Below are 23,316 nucleotides of genomic sequence, written 5' to 3' on the forward strand. Positions count from 1 at the left end.
TATATATATATATATATATATATATATATATATATTTGTGTATAAAAAGAAAGGAGAACACTCGCATAAAATAAATTACAAAGATGGCATCGAAACTTGACATTTGTTGCTTAAATCGCTAAAATATTGAAAATATGCTAGGAAATAATACGCTAAAAAAAGAATTAACAAACAAACCAAACAAGTAAAAACAAACACTTATATGTATGTATCGTATTTTATGTAACCTTAAACAATTCCCATACCGATTGCAAATATCATATGCTTTTGTTCGCTCCGGGACGCAACATGGAAGTGAATGTTAATTTGTTCTGGGACCATGTTCAGTTTCATTTTTGTGTATAAAGCTTGATTTGTTATGCCATGTGTTTTGATGTATTGTTGCTGGTGCAGGAGAACAAGTGGAACGTGGATGGTACATCCCCCAACTCTTGTTACTGCATGGTTTCTTTTTACATGTAAAATAGGGGCGTAGCGTATGTTTCGTTTTGCATTAAGATTGTTTTGAAAACATTAGAGCCGTAGAAGAAGTTTAAAGTAGTGTGACTAAAGCGACTACGCCAACAAGCTCATAAGTCTATTTGCATATGCCATTGGTTTAACATCCGGATGCGGCTGCAAAGAAAGAGGAAAATACAGTTCAAAAAATGGAGCAGATGGATTTTGTATTGTATATTAAGTAATTAAGTAGCAAATACCTATAATCACCATAAGATTTTACCTGTTTTCTATGGTTATCGTTGCCGCAGTGACTATCAGCGTCTTATCTTTTCTCGGAATACATATACGTTTGACGTCTATATAATTTGTTCTGCATTATTAAATATGGACAGCCCTGTTATCTGTTTAACCTCTTATCTTTCCAAATATTAGCCGAAACTTCCAGAGACTGATTAAACTTTGCGATAATACTATTCGTCAAAGAACTTACCATAATCGGATTCGCTACCGCGGAGTTTTTACCACAAAATTAAAAAAAATTTCAAACTCTTCAACATTCAAAATAAATTTGACACTGACCCCACCTATCTCCAAGATCTGCCCCATTGTTGTTCCCTAGACCCTTTCTCTCTCTCTCTCTCTCTCTCTCTAAATGGTATTATAATGGACCAGAGTTTTCACTTTTGAGTGAATACACGTTATGATAGTCTACCCACTTAACTTAGATTAGGTTAGGTTGAAGAGAGAGTGCCAAAACTATTTCGCTCCATGCCACTATGGACATACACCTAAGCCAATTGTTGTTGTTGTAGCAGTGTGTTGGACACTGAGGCAGCAGCCCTTGCCGATGGAGGACTCCATCGGGTCAATCCGGTACGTACAACCGGCTGCCATGTGATTGACCTAAGCCAGTAATCGGTTTGTTGTGCGCTCTTAATACCAAAAAGTTATATCGAAAAAGAAAATCTAAGTTAGGAATTCCGTGCTACTTACAAAATCCTTAATTGTTTTCCATACCACGCCCCTAAGTTGGTTCATGTTTGGTATTGTGTCCCCTCCTAAGTACAGATGTCTGTTCCACCACCTCATTTCATAAGGACTGCGTCGACCCGAAAGGCTTCGGGTTAACCAAGTTTATTGATGTCAGACCTCTGACCTTCACTGCTAAATTACTGCGCTATGGCCCGGCACCGAAACGATGAGGATCGTGCCATCCTCAGAGATGGCGTTGATCTCCTTCTTACACTTTAAGACTTTTCGTGACCTTACAGTCCTGGTAGTTATTGCCCTGATGGCCAGTTTACCCACCGTAAAGATGTTTGCGTTAACGCCACACCACCTCACACATTCCGTGATCGTGCGGATCTCCGCCTGGAGGACCGTATTATGGCCAGGCAGTCTAAAACAGATCTCAGTCCCTGGGTTCTCAATGTAATTAAAGCTGTTAAGTCAGACATCGTTGACTGTAAGTTAGGTTAGGTTTAAGTGGCAGTCTGCCATCAGACTCACTTAGATGTTTTCGTCCATTGTGATACAACAGGAACAAAAGAAGGAAGAGGTCTTCTAGTTCCTACCGTCGAACCATCCAAACCGCTTTAAAAAGCCCAATAACTTGCGAATGTTCACATCTGCTAAATCAGACAGGTTCTCAAAGAAATGAGAACTTAAAGTGGAACTCCTTCTAACTGCTAGAGCGGGACACACACACACAGAAGGTGTTCTATAGTCTCTTCTTCTTCGATGTCCTCACAGCTTTCGCAAAAGTCGTTACTGGCAACCTTCAGTCTGTCAGCATGTTTTCCGATTAGACAGTGACCTGTCATGACCGACACAATGACTGAGACGTCTGTTCCAGCCAATGACAGCAAAGCAGTAGACTTATTTAAGTCTAGATTAGGCCACATAGTTTTGGAAAGCTCACAACCCCCTCTTTGTGACCATCTATCATTCGTCATACCCACAGATTCCAGTATCCCTGGAATGTGTAGGGTAGTTCCTAGTCTCGCAAGCTCATCCGCTTTACAATTCCCTGGGATATCTCTGTGACCCAGCACCCAGAACAGGGGAATTTTGAACTGTTCAGCCATCTCGTTGAGAGATCTGCGACAGTCAAGGGTTTTTGTGTTCAGAAATACGTTCCCCGGGATTTAATGGCTGCCTGGCTGTATTTCAAGGATCTCTGATTGATACACACTGCAGTGGTATGGTACCCCCAGTGGACCCCCATGTAGGGGTCCATGGGGATAGCAGTCGGGTCCCCCCTCCACTCTATGAGCGATCCTTACGTAGCATATTGTATCCCCTCTTTGTGACCATCTATCATTCGTTGTCCTTCGGGCCTGGTCCTGAAAACTTAGCTTACATGTCGCTAGAAGCATACCCACAAATTCCAGTATCCCTGGAATGTGAGTTTAGTTCCTAGTCTCGCAAAGCTCACCCGCTTTACAATTCCCTGGGATATATCTGTGGCCCGACACCCAGAACAGGTGAGTTTTGAACTGTTCAGCCATCTCGTTGAGAGATCTGCGACAGTCGAGGACGATTTTTGTGTTTAGAACTCCGTTCTCCAGGTATTTAATGGCTGCCTGGCTATCTGAGAAGATATTTTGCCAATATTAATTGCAAGGATCTCTGCTTGATACAAACTGCAGTGGTCGTGTAACTTCTTCGATATGACCAGTTCTAGATCTTTAGAGTGTACCCAAAGCCCACCTGGTCGTTTAGTTTCGAACCATTCGTATAGAAGTCTATGTAACTTCTGTTACCAGGGATATCGTAAGTACAGTAATTTTTACCAAAAAGCGGCTCAGGTAGGGTGTAATCCACAAAGCCTGGAACATCGGATATGATATCAAGGATAACACAGTGTCCGTAGCCGCCACATGACCAATGAGAAAGCTCCTTAGCCTCACGACAGTGGTCGCTGCAATTTGGGTATCCACAATGTCCAGAAGCATAAGATGTAGCATTCAATTCAGTCCATCAGATGGTGTCGTCCTCACTGCGGTTGTGACGCAGAAACAAGCCATCCTTTGGATCCGGTTAAGTATTGAGCAGTAGGTGGACTTTTGAAGCGCCGTCCACCAGACCACAACACCATATAGCATTGAACTGCGACGGGCTGTCTCCTCAGTTCTCATGTGGACCACCTCCATCAGGAGACAAAGATCCTACCAGTGCGAAGACATAACTACATGTTGTCTAAGCAATACCTTTTGGGCTGTTATCGCAGAAACCATCCAAATCTTCATCTTGTGGATAGATATCCACCGCCCAGAAGCCTTAAGGTAGATGTACACGATCTATAGCGGTTCAGCGCTACAAGAGAGAACCTCTAGATCAAGCGGCATATCAAGCGGGTCTGAACAACATTCATGCAGACACGGTAGCAGACGCGGTAATTGGCTACCGGGTGAATGTAGTCCTTGGAGAACGACCGCCACCCATTGCACCCGAAGAAATCGACCTCCCCCGGCAAACCAGAGTAGTTTTGGCACAATTACGTTCCGGCAGATGCAGCCGCCTCAATTCCCACAGTGCTAGGATTGATGCCGACGTGCAAGATGTATGTCCCGATTGTAACCAGGGACCGCACGATACACGTCACCTGTTTAACTGCCCGGCCTGACCCACTCGACTCAGATCCAGATCCCTGTGGACGCACCCCATCTTAGTCGCAGAGTTCCTGGGTCTTGACACTCAACAGAATCAAGCAGACGAAAGATAGAACACAATAAACTGCTACAACAACAACAACCATATAGCATTATAGGTCTGACAACTGTAGTATATACCCAATGCATGACACGCGGTCTAAGTCCCCAACTTTTGTCAATGGCTCTCTTGCAGGTGTATAGGGCAAGAGTGACCTTTCTTGTCCTTTCCAAAATGTTGGATTTGAACTTCAATTTCCTGTCCAGCAAAACACAAAGGTATTTTGCGCTTTCTGTAAATGGAACATTCCCTCCACCCAAGGAGACAGGTTCCACTGTAGGCAACTTGTATCTCCTGCTGAAAAGAACTACTTCTGTCTTGCATGGATTTATACCCAGACCGCTTTCGGTAGCCCACTTTGCTGTTGCACGTAGAGCTTCCTGAAGTATATCTCTTAGTGTGCTGGGAAACTTTCCCCTAACCGCAATTGCCACGTCATCAGCATACGCGACCACTTTTACACCTTTTTCTTCCAGATACAATAATATATTGTTAATGGCTATATTCCAAAGTAGAGGAGACAGTACACCTCCTTGAGGTGTTCCTCTGCTGACCCATCTTGTTAGATTCACAGATCCCAATCCTGCCTAATGCATCTTTTAGTAAGTATGTTATTAACAAACTTTCACACGGTAGAGTTGATGTCTAGAAACTCCAACTCCTTCATGATTGACGTAGGGTTTACATTATTGAAAGCACCTTCAATGTCAAGAAATGCTACCATTGCATATTCCTTGACAGCGAGAGACGCCTCTTATGTAGCCGACTAGGTCGTGAAGGGCTGCTTCAGTGGATTTGCTTTTACTATATGCATGCTGCTGCCGCGACAGGCGATGTCCAGGGATGTTTGTCCTAACATATGTTTCTATCAACATCTCAAGAGTTTTCAGCATAAAGGAAGGGTTTTCCTGCTTTCGGAATGAAGATGACCTTCTTCTCCCTCCATCCTACAGGTATATATGACATTGTGATACAAGCGGATTATATCTCCCTAAGCCAGGGAACCAGTCTATCAGACACAGCTTGTAATTCAATCGGTACTACATCATCAGGGCCTGGCAAATTAAATGAGTCGAAACTCCTTATCGCCCAATGGATTTTCGGCTCAGACATAATTTCCCTAATGGCCTCCGACGAATGCATATCAGTGACAACCTCTTCTGGCGCCAAGTGGTCCGTTGGAGAATTCCGGTTAGTTATAGTGTTTCCTCACTAGGCATTGGCCATACATTCTCTGACCTTTGAATATACCCCACCGTAATAGGTCTCGAGGCAGAATCTTCCTTAGCCTAGAGGCCTCAGATGTATCCTCCACGGAGCTGTAGAATTCTACCCAGGATTTGTTGAGCCTTTCTAAGCTCGTTCTTATATTTTCTTAGCTCAGCCTTATAGATTTCCCAATCGTTTGGTGCTCTTGTGGCTTTTGCTCTGCTGAAGAATTTTCTGCTGTCCTTCTTTAGACCAAACAACTATGGGGTCCACCATGACGGTCGCTGTTTGCCCCTTGGCTTGGCACTAGGGCATGCTGACACAAGCGAGTCATTCAGGGCCTTCGTAATCCGCTTCACCACCATGTCTATATCCTCCGTAGTTTCTTCTTCCGTTTCTAGTCTAGAAGGGATAGACGTGCAGAATTTGTGCCGAAATTTATCCCAATCCGCTTTTCTTTTGTTCAGCCGAGGGACCCCTACTTCAGTATTTTCTCCAAAGCTGAAGCTGAGGAAGCAGTCGCATATTCTTTCACTTATGTCTTCCGATACAAAGGTAAACTCTAGCACCTGCTGCCTGTTCCTGCTAAAAAAAGTCGGTTAATCCCCTTTATTACAAATCGCCAGATTGCAACTTATAATAGATTCAATAAGCAGCTCACCCCTTTCATTGACATCCGAACTTCCCCATATCTGGTGATGTGTATTAGCATCACTTCCTATAATGAGGCTTTTCTTCCCTACAGAAGCGGCTTCAACCAGCGACTTAAGGTTTGAAGGCAGCATCACTGAATCGTGTGCCATATATAGGGAAGCCAGCCAGTAGTGAGACTTGTTTATTTCAAGGCTGGATACTACTAAATCTTCAGTGCTTAGCGAAGAAAGAAAAAAAACATTTAGACTACTCTTTGCAAGAAAACAGGCTCTGTGTCTCCCATTCCCTGTACCCTTGGGAAGTTTAAATCCCAGACTTCTTCTTCATTCCTCCACGCACCCATGGTTCCTGGATAAGAACCACGTCAAATCCCCCTGCCATCTTTAGTGCCGCCGAAGCGGCCTTACAATGGAGGAGATTTATCTGTACAAACCGGACCATAGTCAGGATTCAGAACTTCCACCACTGTTGTGTTAGTCTCGTCTTCTGACTCCCCCAGGAATTCATTTCTCCTTAGATGCTTCACCAACTGCTGCTGTCGAAGTACTTTGTTAGTTCCGTGCTTCCCCGCTGGCACACAACTTGAGTCCAAACGAACCGGACGACCCACCAACATAGGGTTTGTCGGGTCCCGTTTCAGTGCCATCTCCTCCTGTCTCGAAATGGGCAGGGGGATTTTCAGTCTCCTGCAATCCGCCAGACTTTAGCGATGTGGTCCATGGTTCCTCACACAAGTGTTCTATAGACTACCGCTTCTATAGACCTTCAGTTTCAACTTGTTAAATCCTGTATCAACGGTTTCAACCCCTTCAGACTTGTAGAAGTCTGCGAGACAGCCGGAGTTTAGTACGAATACTGCATGTCTCCGGCCACCATCAGCCTCATCCAGTCTACCAATCTTCCAGTCGTTGGTTGAAAGATTCCAGTCGCTATAGGATCTGAGGGAATCCTTGGTATCCAAGCATGCGCCATTGGTCGAGAAGGAATATCTTCCTTCTTGACTAAATCTAATGCAGCACCTGGCCAGATCTCACCAATCTTTTTTAGCGCACAACGATACATTTCAATTGAGCGTTGATCGCCGAGGGCAATTAGCCTGTATCCGCCTCAATACCAGCTTGCATCGTCACAAACTGGAAGAGACCCAGGAAATTCCGCAAGGACATAGGAGTATACTGATGACAGTCCATTGACTATCCTACTCTAGTTATTCCTAGGTATGCAGATCTATTTTTTTCCCCTTGTCGACAATTGCCATCACCACACTGTCCCTAGCGACTTTAGCAAAGGTTCTTGGACCCATCTTACAGTTGTTCGCCCTAGTTCTTTAGGCATGGGATGCCCTCCAGGTGACCGCAGCCTTTTAGCTGACTACGGTTCAGTTTCCGAATGCAGACGTGTAGTCTTAGGGGTAGCCTGTGCAGCGAATTACCGAGCCCAGTTTAGGAAGTCCCTCTCTCTATTAGGATCATTCGCACAAGCCTCTCAATAAATCTGAGAGCGAAGCATCTTCTATTATTCCGACATCTTTAAGAGCGTGTTGGTTTGCCGGGGAAGGCCGATGGGCTAGGCAAATTATAGGCATGTGAAGGAAAAATAGGTTCGGCCTTGCCCTTGAGACTCGAACCAGGTGTCCGTCAATAGCCCCTGCTGACCAGTCGTCTGTCGGCTAGTGGAGCCTGGAGCAGCCGTTCCACCGGTAGAGGTATCAGTAACAGACAACATGCTACGGCCTGATACCACCACCGCAGCTGTTGGGTCTTTGGGGTCCATTCTAGGCCTACTCCCGGGCTCTAGATCTGCCGCTCCACTGGATACATACGCAGATCATCAACCGCTTAATGAAAACCTTTATCGCAGCTATCGTTGAGTGACTTAGATTTTTCTTCAAAAATAATGACTTATTACGAGTTACAGGAAAATTCTTGCGGAGTGAAATAACAATACATCCGCTCCACTCAACGGTTCAAACAAGAAAAAAAACTATATGATAAAAACATAATTTTTCATTAGTAATCCCATACTGAGTATATATAAAATAGCAAGGAAATATTTCATTCAATTTTTGCTCGGACAGCTAGTTCGGGACACTTATGTATTTAATGTATTAAGTAAAAAGGGGTATGATTTGTGTTACTTAGATTAGTTTTTGGGGTTGTTCTTAAGGTTCTTAGGGCACAGTTAGCTCTAATAACTAGTTGGGCAATCATTTCAGGTAAGTACTGCTCTGCAACTGGGGGAAGGTTTGCAAACTTTTTAGCGAACCTGGGAGATATTTGCCAAAATTCTTGTACATATTGGAATAGGAACATGGGCCGAATTTCAACTTGTCCTCCTATCCATAGCTTCAGAGTTTTTAAATGGGTTTGAAAAAGATGTTCTGAGAGGATTAGACCTGAATAAATCGATGTTTTTTATTTGAAAAATTAAGGCATAACGTCCCTGGAGGCAAGTATGAAACATTATCGTCCATAATAACGAACGAAGTTGGCATATTGTAAACCACAAATGCTTTCATTGCTTTCTTCGTTGTATCTCTCCTTTCGGCAAGGAAAAACGCCAACGTACAGGATGTATGCCCCGTATGCAACCAGAGGGACAACACGACACAATTAATCTATTTATCTATCCACCAGACTACTCTAAAAGCATCTCATTTTAGCCAACGATTGTTGAATGATGACGGAAAGTTGTTATCGAACTAATTTCCCAATGAACATTCAATTAGGGATCCGGGAACACTTCTCTCATATCAATGAGTGCAGTCCGATTAAAGTTTTAGGCTCAATGACAAGGGGTCTTCTTTTTTATGCCCGGTCCGAACGCCGTGCCGCATAGCGACACCACTTGGTAGAGAAGGTATCCTAACATGGCAGGATACCTTACAAATGTAACCGCTGAAAATTTGTCTGATGTTCGCGCAAGTATTTTAACCCAGTCGGTCGGCGTCATAAGCGGGCACCCTACCTCTGCGCCACGGTGGTCCCCGAGTTGTTATCACAACACAGAAATATCGTGGCAAGCTGTAGGCCATAATTGTACACTATAAAAATACAAAAAGTAGAACAAACATAACAAAAATAAAATTTAAAATGTTTCTAAACTTTTTAGCAAACTTTGTAACTTCTTATAACTCATATTTCCATTTATGGTCTATTTTCGAAAAAAATATTGGTCAAATATTTAGCCAAAATAAAACAGATGAAGCCAAACAGCTGTTTTCGAAAATTCGAAATTGCGTCTCCCAAATTTGTCCTCTCCTTATTCAATCAGAATAGGTGGATTTTATTCGAGTAAGAAATTGGGCTGAAAAATAATATAAAACTGTTGACATAGTCATAGAAATTTAATAGTTATGACAAACTTTTCGAGGTTACTTTTGTATTTAGAGTGTACAACAAGCCGATTACTGGCATAGGTGTATGTCCATAGTGGCATGGAGCGGATTAATACCTGCGCCCTATTTTTCAACCTAACGTAACCTAACCTATAACAAACTTATTTTTTGAAATCATTTCAGCGGAATTTACTATATAACCCAGTGCGGAAAGTTTTATAAATCATAACGACTGTTTTGGCAAAACAATAGGTCTGTTCGCGTTCATTTCCAGTAAACATTTGCAGGAGAGTAAGAACAGCGTTTACTCTCTCTTTTGCTTTTTATTTGAATTAAACAGATGAGCTTCATAAAACAGCTATTCGATGCTAAAAATTTTTGTTGGAACAAAAATTCCAGTAGAAATTTGCAAGCTCTCATTTACCAAACACTCACAATTGTGTTCGCTCTCACGCACTCTCCCCTTCTCTTCTGTTGGCAAATAAAGTACGCGAACGACTTCCAATACATACATAATAAGTTACAACCTATCTAAGCATTTTGATAAAAAAAAAAATTAACTTTGTTTGTTTGCACTTTCTTTTAAAATCTTTTTGAGATTCCATTGCAGGATATTGGAATGAATGCAACATCATAATAGAGTCCAATTGGGCCGTGCTTGACACTATACCATAACAATCTACACAATGCAATGTTAAAAATGTGAAAGCGAAACATACGCCTTTTTGAGCTCCAATCCATCCAAAATCCATCTTTCATGGGTTCAGAAACGTTTAGTCCGTCCAGATCGATACCTGAACGATAATTTTCCGTCTTTACAGCTTTACTTTGCATTGATGTTACATAAACTAAATAAATTTATTATGTTCTTACGAGATGATCGATTAAATAAAAGTCGATCAATCAATCAATTCATTAATTTAAATGATATTAATGAAAATTAGAAAGAATGATGAAATTGTCCTTAAGTGATGTGTATTGGTTGACGGTTACAACTTGATTTAGCGTGTGTGCAGAAACGCAAACTCGGGCTGTTTTAGGATTTTCTCGCTTAAGGCTGGTACTATATTCGCTTTTCCCGATTTTTTTCGCCGATTACTTTTTTTGGCAATAGATTTAAAGCAAAAAAAAACTTGCAGATTTCATTCAGTAGGACATTCCCTCATTAGTTATGGTAAAATTTTTATAAAATCGCTATTTGTGAAGTATTTAAAGGATTTTAATAAAATCACAATTATGAACTGCGAAAAACATTTTTTTTTAACTAAATGACTTATTTTCTTAGTTTTGTTGATATTTGATCATTTTGGATGTGTGTCAGTGCTGCGAACATTAAGGTACAAAGCAATTAGCGGGAAGTGCGTTTTATTTATCACCAAAGCTGCCATTAGACGATAAGACATGTCATATGTAATTTCAAAAACAGCAAAAACGAAAATTTTAATATCACAAATGGATTTTGAAGTGCAACTTTTTCGATTAAATCGAGATTTTATTTCATCGGACATGCATGTCTATAAAAAAAGTACAATACATATGAGAATACATGCTGATTAGAGCGCGCTCTATTCGTATTCGACGTACATAAGACAAGTCTTATGAATACAGAAAGTGACAGCTCATATGGCATCTTTTATCGTCTAACGTCAGCCTAAGGGTTGGTATTCTATTCTACTTTCGGAATAACAAAAACGACCATTGAAGCCAATAAAACATACAAAAATGACGCCGACAATGGTTTCAAGTGTTGCCATTTTGATTTTTTTGTTGTCACTATAGGCAGAGTACTACACTTCCGCCTATTTTTAGCCAACGGTTTTTTATATGGAGTTTGACAGTATTATGATTGAAAAGCTGAACAGAATACTCAGCTTAAGCTGAGTTGCCAGTTTATTATAATAAAATACAAGACTGTTAGGATTACCGTAACATAAATAATAATTAAATTATTGGTGGTCGATCAAATCATATGTAAAATTTCACCGAAATCAATTGGAAGTTGTGCCCTCTATATGATAACATCGAGAGATCGGTTTATATGGAAGCTTTATGAGTTTGAGTTAAACGTCATTTAGAGAACCCATCGTGCGAATAGTCTTCTAACTTATAATAATAGAACCTATCCACCGATTCAACCTCTTGTGCACCTGAAGGGTGCGGTTTGAATCAATTTTGGCTGAGAATAATATTTTTTGCTTTTAAATAGAAATCGTCTGCCTAACTTAACAATGATGGATCGTAAAAAAATTATTCCCAGTTGACTTTAACGTGTTTTTATTATCTTATTGTTATTATCTGCACGAGTAAATACGGACTTAAGTCGGAGACCCTTCAATACCCAAAACTACAATGGATTAGTATGAGAATGAGTGAGTTATTGGCGCCTTTAAATAATTAAAAGCCCGCGGCGAACGGTCGTATGGACCGGAACGAGCTTGCTCAGGATCGCCACCTCCACATGCAAATGTGGGTACAACAACAACAAAAACGGAATGAGTGCGTGAGTGAGTGCCAAATTTGTAATACGATGAATAACACCGTGATTCATTGCCGTTCTTGTCGGATATAAAAGGTCAATTTGACCATTCCAATTAAGAAATATGTTTCTTTATATGTTCTTCATACTTACCACTGATTCAAACGATCGGAAATTGGGTGTCAAATCATTGCCTTTGATTGTTATAAACGCTCCCATATTACCCATGGTATCGCTGCAATAAACGATACCGCGTTAAACACATTAGATTTAATAAAAAATTACGATTGCAGAATGCTTACCAATAGTTGGGTGCGGAGAACACGGTTATACATTTGCCGTCATGAGTAACCTCATAGCCCATGTTCTTGACTTCATGCGATCGCACTACATAATCCAGATTATTGCGTTTGCAAAATGCCTCTGTAACATCTGGTCCAAATTGTATTCCGACGCCACGTTTGGAGGGCCCTCTACCTGCCCAAGGCTGCGGATCAGACCACAATAACTCACACATCAAGCCATCCTCTGGAGGCTGACAATTGCGATCTATGCGTCGCAAATCATCTAAATAAACATCGTCACTTGAAAAGAGACCACCATGCATAACCAAGATTTTCTTATTGATACAATGGCACAAGGGCAACCAATTGAAAGCTTGAGTGAACATATCGGCCATGGTACTCGTGTATTTGGCCGTTACTTCGCCGGTAAAGCCATACATTTGATTCATGTTAATACTTTCGTGATTGCCTGTAAATATGGACAAAATTTGGATTTGTGCCAGTGTAACGGAGCCACAAAGTGTCATGCATATCTACTCACCTCTTGATAGATAAAAATGATTTGGGTATAGTAACTTAAAACCAAATAGTGTAAATATACATTCTACAGAAAATGAGCCTCTGTCCACGAAATCACCATTGAAAAGATATGGATTGGTTGGGGAGGGCAAACCATTGATTTCAAATATGTTCATAAGATCATAAAATTGACCATGAATATCACCACAGATTGTGAATTTTGCTTCATCGGGCACTGTGATATCAACCATGGAATCTTGTGTACGCATATAGGCGTCAATGTCGCAAAGAATCTAATGACAAAGAACAATCACACATACATATGTAGATCGGATACAAATGTGAGAAGTTTTAAACACGGAAGTGTACCTTATAGGCAAATTTACGATGCAATTTCTTTTGCTGCTTATAGTTATCCATGAGTTCTAGCATAAACTTTAAAGTAACTTTCCCATCTTCCAGCATCGGTCCCGTATAATCTTCCTCAATAGCTGTTGCGAAAAATAATGCAGAGAGAAGGGCGCATGTTAACTTGTCTTTTTACTAAATTTTCAATTGTAACTTACCGATATTTTCAAAATCTCTAAACATTTCTGTTAGTGTTTTCTCTGGTTTATCTACAGCAATAGCCCTTTCAAATGCTCTCATTTTTACAATTTTATTACACTCTGTGTACTTGAGTTTTGCGTCTTTATCATTAGGACGACATTTTGATACCTGCATTTAAATACAAGAAGAAGAGCGCGCGCACCAGTACAAATAATGTGCAATTTAAATTGGACTGATTTTTTGATGTTTTATTTGCACTTACATATTCATAGTCGGAGAGGGCTTGCTTGAATTTTCCCAGTGACATGTGTGCTGCTGCTCTCCGATAGTAACCTTTGAGATATGTGGGATCGGCCTTTACCGCCGCTACGCCATCTTGCAGAGCAAAGCCAAAACTTTCTTGTCTTAGATGCGCTAACGAGCGATTGGCATAGTATATAGCATTTGATGGATTTAATTCTATGGCTTTGGTGTACATTTCGATAGCTTTTGAAAAATCCTTTTCTATAATATTATAAGAATAGTTTAAACAATTGCCAAAAACGGTGTGTTATTACGATTACTAATTATTTTTGAAAAAAACTAAAAGATCGGTCGAACGGTTGAACCATAATTTGATAAGAAAAAAGTTATGTACTTCCATCTAGGAAATAGCAAACAAAAACTTTTGAAATGAAGACCAAATAAGGATAAGTTCAGAAAACAAAGTACACGCCATTAGGTCCAACGAATCATTCTGACACCGCTATATTTAGTATTTAAATACAGGTTGTATTACGATGCTTTTGCCATGTATGTTGAAAAAAAAAGAATGAAATAAGGAAAGGAAATTGAGTAATCTTAAAAAGGAAATCTTTACAAATGATCATCATTTCATACCCACGCGTAATCTTGAAACAAAGAAAAAAGGTATACAATACAAACGATTACGAACGAGCTTAAAATTATTCAAAATCACATTTTTATGGCAATACAATTACTCAGAATAGGAGCAGAATTAGAACAAATTAGGTAAATGTGACATCAAGGGCTCTTCTGAGATTTGGAAATTGCAGTCCTCTACATTCTTACAGGTGATGAATAACCTTTACCACTGCTCCAGTTAGCTCAAATCCTGTTGCAGACGCGCCCAGCAAAAGTTGCAAAGTATCTGGGAATGAACACTAATTGTCCCGGATTGGGGATGACCATCGCACAGTCTGGCGCTCCGATCGTTATAGTGTACATCGTCATCACGAGATGCTCAGTTGAGAGCAACTGGGCGGGTCCACAGGTTGCGGATAATGGAATGCTCCATACGAAGTAGCTGCAACTGCAATTGCGAACAATCAGCGGTATAGAGTGCCGGACAACACCGCGTCTTGATTAAATACAGAGTGCCTTTTTATTTGATTTACTCGATATGACAAGGCGAGTTATTGGCGCCTTTAAATAACTAATGGTTATAATATTCTCGCGGGCATCGCTCTTATGGGCCGGAACAAGCTTGCTCAATTCTAAGACCTTAAAGAGAATCGCAATCTCTACATGGAAATGTGATTTAAACAACAACAATACTGATCCTGCTATCAGACAATATGTATTTGTCATATGGGCAATTCCATTAAAATGTATCCCATTAGCGTTGGTACTCTGTTCGTCTTTTCTTTTTCAAAAACAAATAATCCTAGTGTAATATGAGGGAAGATTGTGCTTGTACAAAATATTACAAGAATATTAATGGTCGATTATGGATTGCAACCCAACTTTAGTTGAGTTGCCACGAGGCAAATGTGTAATAGGAATTTCCATTTCTATTTTGAATTGCATGATTTACAATTTAATTAGTAGTTGAACGTTCAAAAAACTGATATGGAAAAATTTTGCCGAAATGTTTCTTTTAGTAAGTATGTTATTAATAAACTTTCTTACTATAGAGTTGATGCCTAGAAACTCCAACTCTTTCATGATTGACGTCGGTTTAACATTATTAAAAGCACCTTCAATGTCAAGAAATTCTACCATTGTATATTCCTTGACAGCGAGAGGACCCCCTATACAGCCGACTAGGTTGTGAAGGGCTGTTTCAGCGGATTTGCCTTTACTATATGCATGCTGCTGCCGATAGACAGACTAATAGCACGAAAATCTTTTGCCTTCGAGTGGTAAGGTTTTCCTACTTTCAGAGTAGAAATTACCTTCGTGTCCCTCGATCCCACAGGTATATGCGACATACTGACACAATCAGAGTATATCTCCCCAAGCCAAGGAACCATCAGACACAGCTTGTAATTCAACCGATGATAAATCATCAGGGCCTGGCGACTTAAAGCAGTCGAGACTTCTTATCGCCCAAAGGATTTTTGGCTTAGACACAGTTTCCCTAATTCATACCAGTGACAACCTCTTCTGGCGCCACGTTGTCTGCTGGAAAATTTCCCGGGATATGTGTATCAACGAGTAGTTATAGTTTTTCTTCGCTAGACATTGTCCATACATTTTCTGACTTTTGAATATACCCCATCGTAATAGGTCTCGAGGACAGAATTGTCCTTAGCCTAGAGGCCTGAGATGTATCCTCCACGGAGCTGCAGAATTCTACCAATGATTTGTTCTGAGCCTTTCTCAGCTCGCCCTTATTTTTCTTCGCCCAGCGTTATAGATGTCCCTGCTCTTGTGCTTTCGCTCTGCCCACCATGGCGGTGAAGGACTTCATCGGGTCAATCCGGTACGTACAACCGGCTGCCTTGGGATTGATGAGGCTCTTCTTCTCTACAGAAGCGGCTTCAACCAGCAACTTAAGGTTTGAAGACGGCATCTCTGAACCGTGTGTCATATATAGGGAAGCCAGCCAGTAATGAGAATTATTTATTTCAAGGCTGGCTACTACAAAGTCTTCAGTGCTTAGCGACGGAAGAAGAAAAACATTTAGAATACTCTTCTCAAAAATACAGGCTGTCTCCCATTGCCTGTACCCGTACGAACCATTCCTCCACATAACCATGGTTCGTGGATAAGAACTACGTCGAATCCTCCTGCCATAAGGAGGACCATTAGTGCCGCCGAAGCGACCTTACAATTGTGGAGATTTATCTGTGGAAACCGGACCATAGTCAGGATTCAGAACTTCCACCACTGTTGTGTAAGCCTCGTCTTCTGATTCCGCCAGGTGCTCATCCTCACAAGATTCGTTTGATCTTGCCATGATGATCTTATGTACGCATGCAGGGGCAGGTAAGGAAGCAGTGAAACCGATCCTTCTCAGGACACTGGACACTTGCGGTGTGAACGATTCCTCCTTAGAAGCTTCACTAGCTGCTGCTGAAGAAGTACTTTTTGAGTTCCATCCTTCCCCGCTGGCGTACAACTTGAGCCCAATCCAACCGGACGACCCACCCACACAGGGCTTGTCGGGTCCCGTTTCGATGCCTTTCCCTGCTGTCTCGAATGTGGCAGTGTAATTTTCAGGTTCCTGCAATCCGCCAGATTTTAACGATACGGTCGATAATTCCTCAGACAAGTGTTCAGCAACAAATGCTGAATCGGAATATCTTCCTTCTTGACTTAATCTCGAATCCTCCCAGTTAACACCAAAACGCCACCCAAAATCAAAAGTTGACCGATTGGTACAGCAAGGGGCTCAAATGAAAGGTATTTGGGAGTAAAGTACGAATGTGGTATTAAAAATTGGGTCCAAGTACCTAGTACCTTGCCCCACATAGGCGCTCATGTCAATATGGGATTCAAATGAAAGGTATTCGGAAGTAAATTACGAGTATGGCATTAAAAATTAGGTTCATATAAAGGGGGCCGTCACACCCAAAAAACGCCCCAAATAGAACTACTAGCCGCTCATGGCTGCATGGGGTTCAAATGAATGGTATTTGGGAGTAGATTACGAATATGACATTAAAATTTATGTCCAAGTATTAGGTGGGGACACAATACCAGACATGAACCTACTTTGGGGCGTTGTATGGAACACAATTAAGGATTTTGAAAGTAGCATGGAATTCCTAACTTAGATTTTCTTTTTCAAGGTTACTTTTTAGTATTAAGAGCGCACAACAAGACGATTTCTGGCATTGAACGGCGGTATTATGAAAACCAGCTGGAAAAGTACGCGAACAAACCTATTATGAATTTCTAAGAACGTCTCACAGGACGTTTTTTAGGACTCAGAACCACCCTTCAAAATATTTTTTTTAGAGTTTTACACAATTTTTGATTTATCCAATCGCCGTATGTTTCCTTATTTTTCGAATGGCCTATTAATATGAGATTTTACAAACTGTAATTTCTTTCTGACATGTACTTTTCTCAAAAGTATTAATTTTCTCGGGCATAAAAGTGCTGAGGTTAGCATGTCCGCCTATGATGCTGAACACCTAGGTTCGAATCATGGCGAGAACACCAGATAAAAATTTCAGCGGTGGTTATCCCCTCCTAATGCTGGCGACTTTTGATACTATGCCATGTAAAAACTTCTCCCCAAAGATGTGTCGCACTGCGATACGGTGTTCGGATTGGGCTCTGAAAGGCTTGAAACTTGAATCAAACAGTTAGAAATTTACACCGTTAGTTAGAAGTTTACTCCGGTTCCTTAATGGAATGTTCATGGGCAAATTTGCATTTGCATGCTCTGCGATTTATATCTAAATCTGCACCGATATGGTCCATCGCCAACGACCTACATCAATAGTATCTGTGCAAAATTTCAAGCGACTAGCTTTACGCGTTTAACCGCTATCGTGATTTCGACAGGCGGAAAGACGGACGGACGTACGGTTCAAATCGGTCTATAGCCTGATATAGCTGGCACATTTTCCTTATGGATGGACAAACACTATCTCTAATTGCAGTCATAGTTAGTTAGGGATTGTGGTTGCATACATTTGACTCGAAATTTTTAAAAACACAATTTAGAGCTCAAACGAAACATGCTTGAGAGAAAAAAAAGAATTTGATATCCAATTGAAGAGCCAAGTGTTTGATAATCACTTTGGGGCCTAAGACCCTCAACAGATCTTAGTTACCGATCGCTCCAATATGGGGCTCGCATAAAATGTATTTGAAAGTAGAGCACGAATCTTATATTTACATTAAGGGCCAAGTGTCTGGGTGGCAACCCACCTCCGAAATACCCCCTTAACAAGAAATATTTACCAACATAGTAATATAGGACTCGAAAGGCTGAGTTTGGGAGTAGAGTAAAAATTTGCCCAGGACCCGAGCAGAGGCAAATTTCTCACACATCAATACGAACGGCGTGTCGCAGTGCGACACCACACAGCTAGGGAAAATTTATTACATGACCATGCATAGCATCGTACCTCGCAAATGTCGCCAGCATTAAGAGGGGATAACCACAGTTTAAATTTTGTCCGATGTTCTCGCCAGGATTCGAACGCGTTCAGCGTCACGAAATCGTTATTCACCTTTAGAGCGAAGTGTCCCCAACCTAAAAAGATATTAATGAGATAAAGAAGGCGCAGCGAAGCGGGCCCGGTTCGGCTAGTTTTAAATCATGATGAAAAAAAATATAATTTGCATACAATTGCTTTGTTATTTGGTATTTGAAGGTTTTGTTGAAGAAAGCAAATGAAAAATACAATCCAATCTAATATGCTTTATTATTTTTTTTATAAAAAAATGTGGGGAAAAATATAATTTTTGTATAATAAAGTTTCTTTATTATGAAGTAATTTTCTGGTCCCGTCAACATTCATTATAGGGAAGTTCGACTGTAATTGAAACCTACCATTGCGCTTTTAGACCTGTTTAATCCTTTACAATATACTAAAAGGACAGGTCGACACTGACTATCTCATGTAAGTGCATGTGCGCCTTTGACACTGAACGCCTGAGTTCAAATCCCTGCGAGAACACATCAGAAAAAATGTGCAGAAGTGGTTGCGCTCTTGCGGACTTCTTATCTTTGGTAATCAGTCGTGTATAATTCTCTACTAATGTGGTGTTGCTCTGCGGCAAGCTATTCAGACTCTGCAACAGAAAGGAGGTACCTCATAATTTAGCTTAAACTTGTATCAGACAGAAACCATTGATAAAAAAATATCCCCGCTGTTCCTTAATGAAATGTTGATGGATAAATTTGCATACGTTCAAAGGCATTTCAAGCCGATGACGCTTTTCAGCAAGCATAGGAAAGTACCTCCCTGAACCATTCAATAACAAACAAGGTTTCAATCTGAAAGACAGCTGATAGTGTGATATCTTTAAAAGCCTGCTGGAGAAAAATTATACGAGTTACAGATGTGAATAGGTGTGGCACACTCCTCACAAGGTATCACATGCTCGTCTATGCCGACAAAATCTATATTATGGGTTGGACACCAGAAGTAGTAACTGCAACCCTTGAAAAGATCGAATGATAGCCAGTGAAAGTGGCTCTAGGAGTGAATGTACCTGGAGTGTTTCAGAGAAAGATGGATTAACTGTATGAGATTGAAAATCTATTCTGAGTTCGACTAGTCGGACAAATGTTCTGTTATATCCAAAGAAAATTAACACAAATATTGAAAAAAAAAGTTTTGTAGAACATCAATAGGAGACTTTTGCACAATGTAAAGTAGGTAAGGTGAATATCTATAGATAATTAACATGAAACACGCACATTTTTTTAGGTTTTGCCACTCTTCAAGTACATGAACGATTTGTACATATACGATATAAAAATTCCTTAAAATGTTTTTTTTATAATTTGTGGTATTTTCTAATGGTTTGTCCAATACTGTGAAAAATTGAGAAACTCATGCGAGACCTGCTACTTTATTAACTAAAATATGAAGGGGTTCAGCTATATTAGTGTTGATTCGGAATGGAACATAACCGCCCCTTCTTTTCAACCTCAGCAAACTTTACTATGTTGGAGGCTTTCATGCTGATCACATATAAGAGTAAACCATTCCATTATTCCATAGGCGTATGAAAGATGCATACTATATCTCACACGAACATAAATTTATATTTTGTATTTGTATTTTATTATGATAAAACCCATACAAAAGAAAGTGTCTTATATAAAGCATGGGTTAGTAAATTGATAAATTTGGAAAAACGCAATACAGAAGCCAGATATGACGGTTCATTTGTATAAATTATCTTGTGGATCGTTTGCAACGAGCGTATCTTAAGGAATGACTTAAAAGAGACACCATATACTTGTCTGGCAAAGTCAGATACCCGGTCTCTTCTACGAAAACCAAAAATTTATCTAACGACATCGTTAAAGGCCACGTGCAATTTATTCCTATGAGTTACATCACAACCGTAAAAAACCTCACAAGAGTATAATAGTTTCGGCAGAATAAATGTCCTAGCCAAAAGCATTCTTATTGACAAAGGGGTATACTGACGACTCATATATAAGTTTCGTAAAACGCCGTAGGTCCTGCCCACTGTCATACTGACATGATTCTTCCATGAAAGTCTATCATCAAACTCCAAACCAAGGTTTCTTGCAGATGAAACAATTTCAATTGGGGCAGCAATTGCCACATTAAGATTGGGCGGCATTGTCACCCGATTCCTACCAATTACAAGGCACTTTGACTTTGTTGGATTTAAAAGTAGTCCGTTGGCTTTTGCCCATGTGTTTATCCTATCCAAGTCATTATTTAGTCGAAGTACGCCATCGATCAGCCTCTCCGGCGAGGAGCTCATATACAGCTGTACGTCGTCGACATACATATGAATACCACAGTTGTACAACTGTCCAGGAAGGTCATTGCTATATAAGGAAAAAAAGGAGTGGGTCCAATACAGACCCCTGTGGAACACCTCTTGAGACTGGAAGATAACAAGAACAGCGGCTATCAACACATACCGATTGGCTTCTATTCGAAAGATAGGAATATTTAAGATCCGTTGTTCTTTTAGAAAATTTAAATAAATGTTTTAGTTTAAGGCAAAGTATATTGGGATCAACGGAATCAAATGCTTTCGAATGATCTAAAAGAACAAGAAAGGTAACTTTATCGCCGTCAATTTCACTCCTTACATCTTCAACTACTTTCAAAAGTGCAGTGGTGCAACTGTGCTTTGGCCGGAAACCAGATTGAAAATCTGTTAGCAGCGAATTATTCGCAATATATTCTGATATTTTCCGGTTGACTAGAGTCTCAAATATCTTAGAGACGTATGGACGTATTGCTACTGGCCTAGATTCCTGGTTATTCTTTGGTATTGGGACTATCCTTGCCCGTTTCCAAGACTGTGGATAGCAACTCCTTAAAATAATATTGTTAAAAAGATGGCACATATACGGAAGAATAAAGGGTAGAATTATCCTAAAAAATTTTGGGTCAATACATTCAGAACCAATGGCATTAGACTTAATCGATTCTACAGCGCTAACGATATCGCTTTGTTCAAAACGCTCAAGATCAAAACGTAGGTCTGGTGAGGTGTTGTTACTACTATGGTTTACGTTACTAAATTCACTGTCGTAGAAATGTACGTTTGGCTCAGAAAAAAATATGTTCAAGAAACTCCTATTAATCTCATCTAAATCAACATGTTTGTCAATTGATGCATTATCGCTTCCTATTCCAATTGACTTAATATGTCTCCAAGTATCTTTCGTGTTCAATGCCTCTTGAAATTGACGACTAAAATAAGCTATTTTCTTCGTCTTTATACAAGTAGTGGTCTGATTCCTCGCACGCTTGTAATCATTAAAGAGTTCAGGTGTTCTAAAACGCTTCCATCGAGAGTACGCACAATATCTTTTACGTATCAATACTTTAATATCATTATCAAACCACTGATTCCCATTCGAAAAAACAGTTCGGGTCTTCATCGGAACACATTTGTCGAAAATCTGACTCACATTACGTTGAAGAAATGCAATCTGTTCATCTACGCCATAGAGTTTCTGCCATAAATGATACCAAAGCTATATTTAAATAATGACCGACCTGAACCTCTGGGGCGGTAAAGAGCATTCTGCAAATGTTCTTGTAAATAGGAACTGCAGTAGAGTAGGTTAAATAAGAAAATATTTTGTTTAAATTTTCAAGTTTTCGATTTGATTCTCCATAATTTTATTACTATAGGTAGTGTTGGAAATATTTGCTGACATATTCATTAAATCTCATATAAAAAAGTCAAAATATTTATAACGAAACCGTGGTCCTTTAATTAAATATACGATTACGTACACGACTTTTTTCTTTTACACTTACCCTTAAGATAATCGTTTCCCTGATTTTTATAGTGGTCCGCTAATGCAGTCATTTCATCCTGAGCATTAACCTTAACACTCTCTGACGTCTGTAGGGTTGTAGCAGGTGCACCTGATGATGTAGGGGCTGACGCCGCATTAGACAAGGGAGAACCTGAACCACATGCTTTCTGGTCCTCGTTGTTGTTTTGTTCCTTCATGATTTCAACAGCTGACATTGTTTCTCTTTATTTTCTTGTTTTTTTGTATATCAAAAATCTCACTCCCTTTATAGAATAAAATTCGTTGTTAAATTAAACAAAATATTTCCGCAAATAAGTTTCGATAGCTTTTATTCTTATTAAAGCAGTTGTTCTCGTTATTGAATGGCCCTACACCACCACCATATCACTGTTAACTTTCTTATTGAGGAAGTACAAAAGTTCTATCGCACCTATATTTGTTGGAGATTTTCGGAACGCACTATTTGTAGGAAGGTAATATTTTAATACATATGTATATTTATTAACACACTTCTCATAAGAAGGTACTTGTAATTTAATTTACCTCTTCCAATAATTGCTTCAAGTGGAGGAGAATGAACCAAAAACTGGTTAATTTTTTCAAAAGAAAAAGAATGGAAGCAAATTGTCAGTTGACAGATGTCACCATAGCACTTTTCATTGACGGTTCACTACTGTTAACGAGTTATAATTCAACGTAACGTGAATAATTCGAACCACACTACAATTCGCAAGTAGGTATCAGCTGAATACAAATGCAACACTAGGGGTGTCTTATTTACCCATTAAAGGCCGGTACTCTATTCGGTTTTCGCGTTGAAATTCCATATAAAAAAAATAAACGGAAAATTTGCCGAAATGTTTTCGTTTCGTCATAACTTGTTTTTCCATCTAGGGAAAATTTACATTTCGGGACGCCCATTGGAGCACAACCTTTTGCTTTTGGT

General features: G+C 40.0%; 1 protein-coding gene across 1 annotated transcript; it reads right to left on the reverse strand.

The window, feature by feature from the left end:
• Positions 1-71: 71 nt before the first annotated feature.
• LOC106085580 (serine/threonine-protein phosphatase 5) lies at positions 72-23,023 on the reverse strand. The gene is made up of 9 exons (XM_013249889.2): positions 22,914-23,023; positions 22,369-22,829; positions 13,446-13,687; positions 13,201-13,351; positions 13,004-13,125; positions 12,657-12,927; positions 12,134-12,584; positions 11,985-12,066; positions 72-615 (listed from the first exon to the last, which is right to left on the reverse strand). The coding sequence occupies exons 2-9, from the start codon at positions 22,583-22,585 to the stop codon at positions 556-558; spliced, it is 1,596 nt and encodes a 531-aa protein (XP_013105343.1). The 5' UTR covers positions 22,586-22,829; positions 22,914-23,023; the 3' UTR covers positions 72-555.
• Positions 23,024-23,316: the final 293 nt, after the last annotated feature.

The sequence above is a fragment of the Stomoxys calcitrans genome, chromosome 2 (genome assembly GCF_963082655.1).
Source record: "Stomoxys calcitrans chromosome 2, idStoCalc2.1, whole genome shotgun sequence".
NCBI lineage: Eukaryota > Metazoa > Arthropoda > Insecta > Diptera > Muscidae > Stomoxys > Stomoxys calcitrans.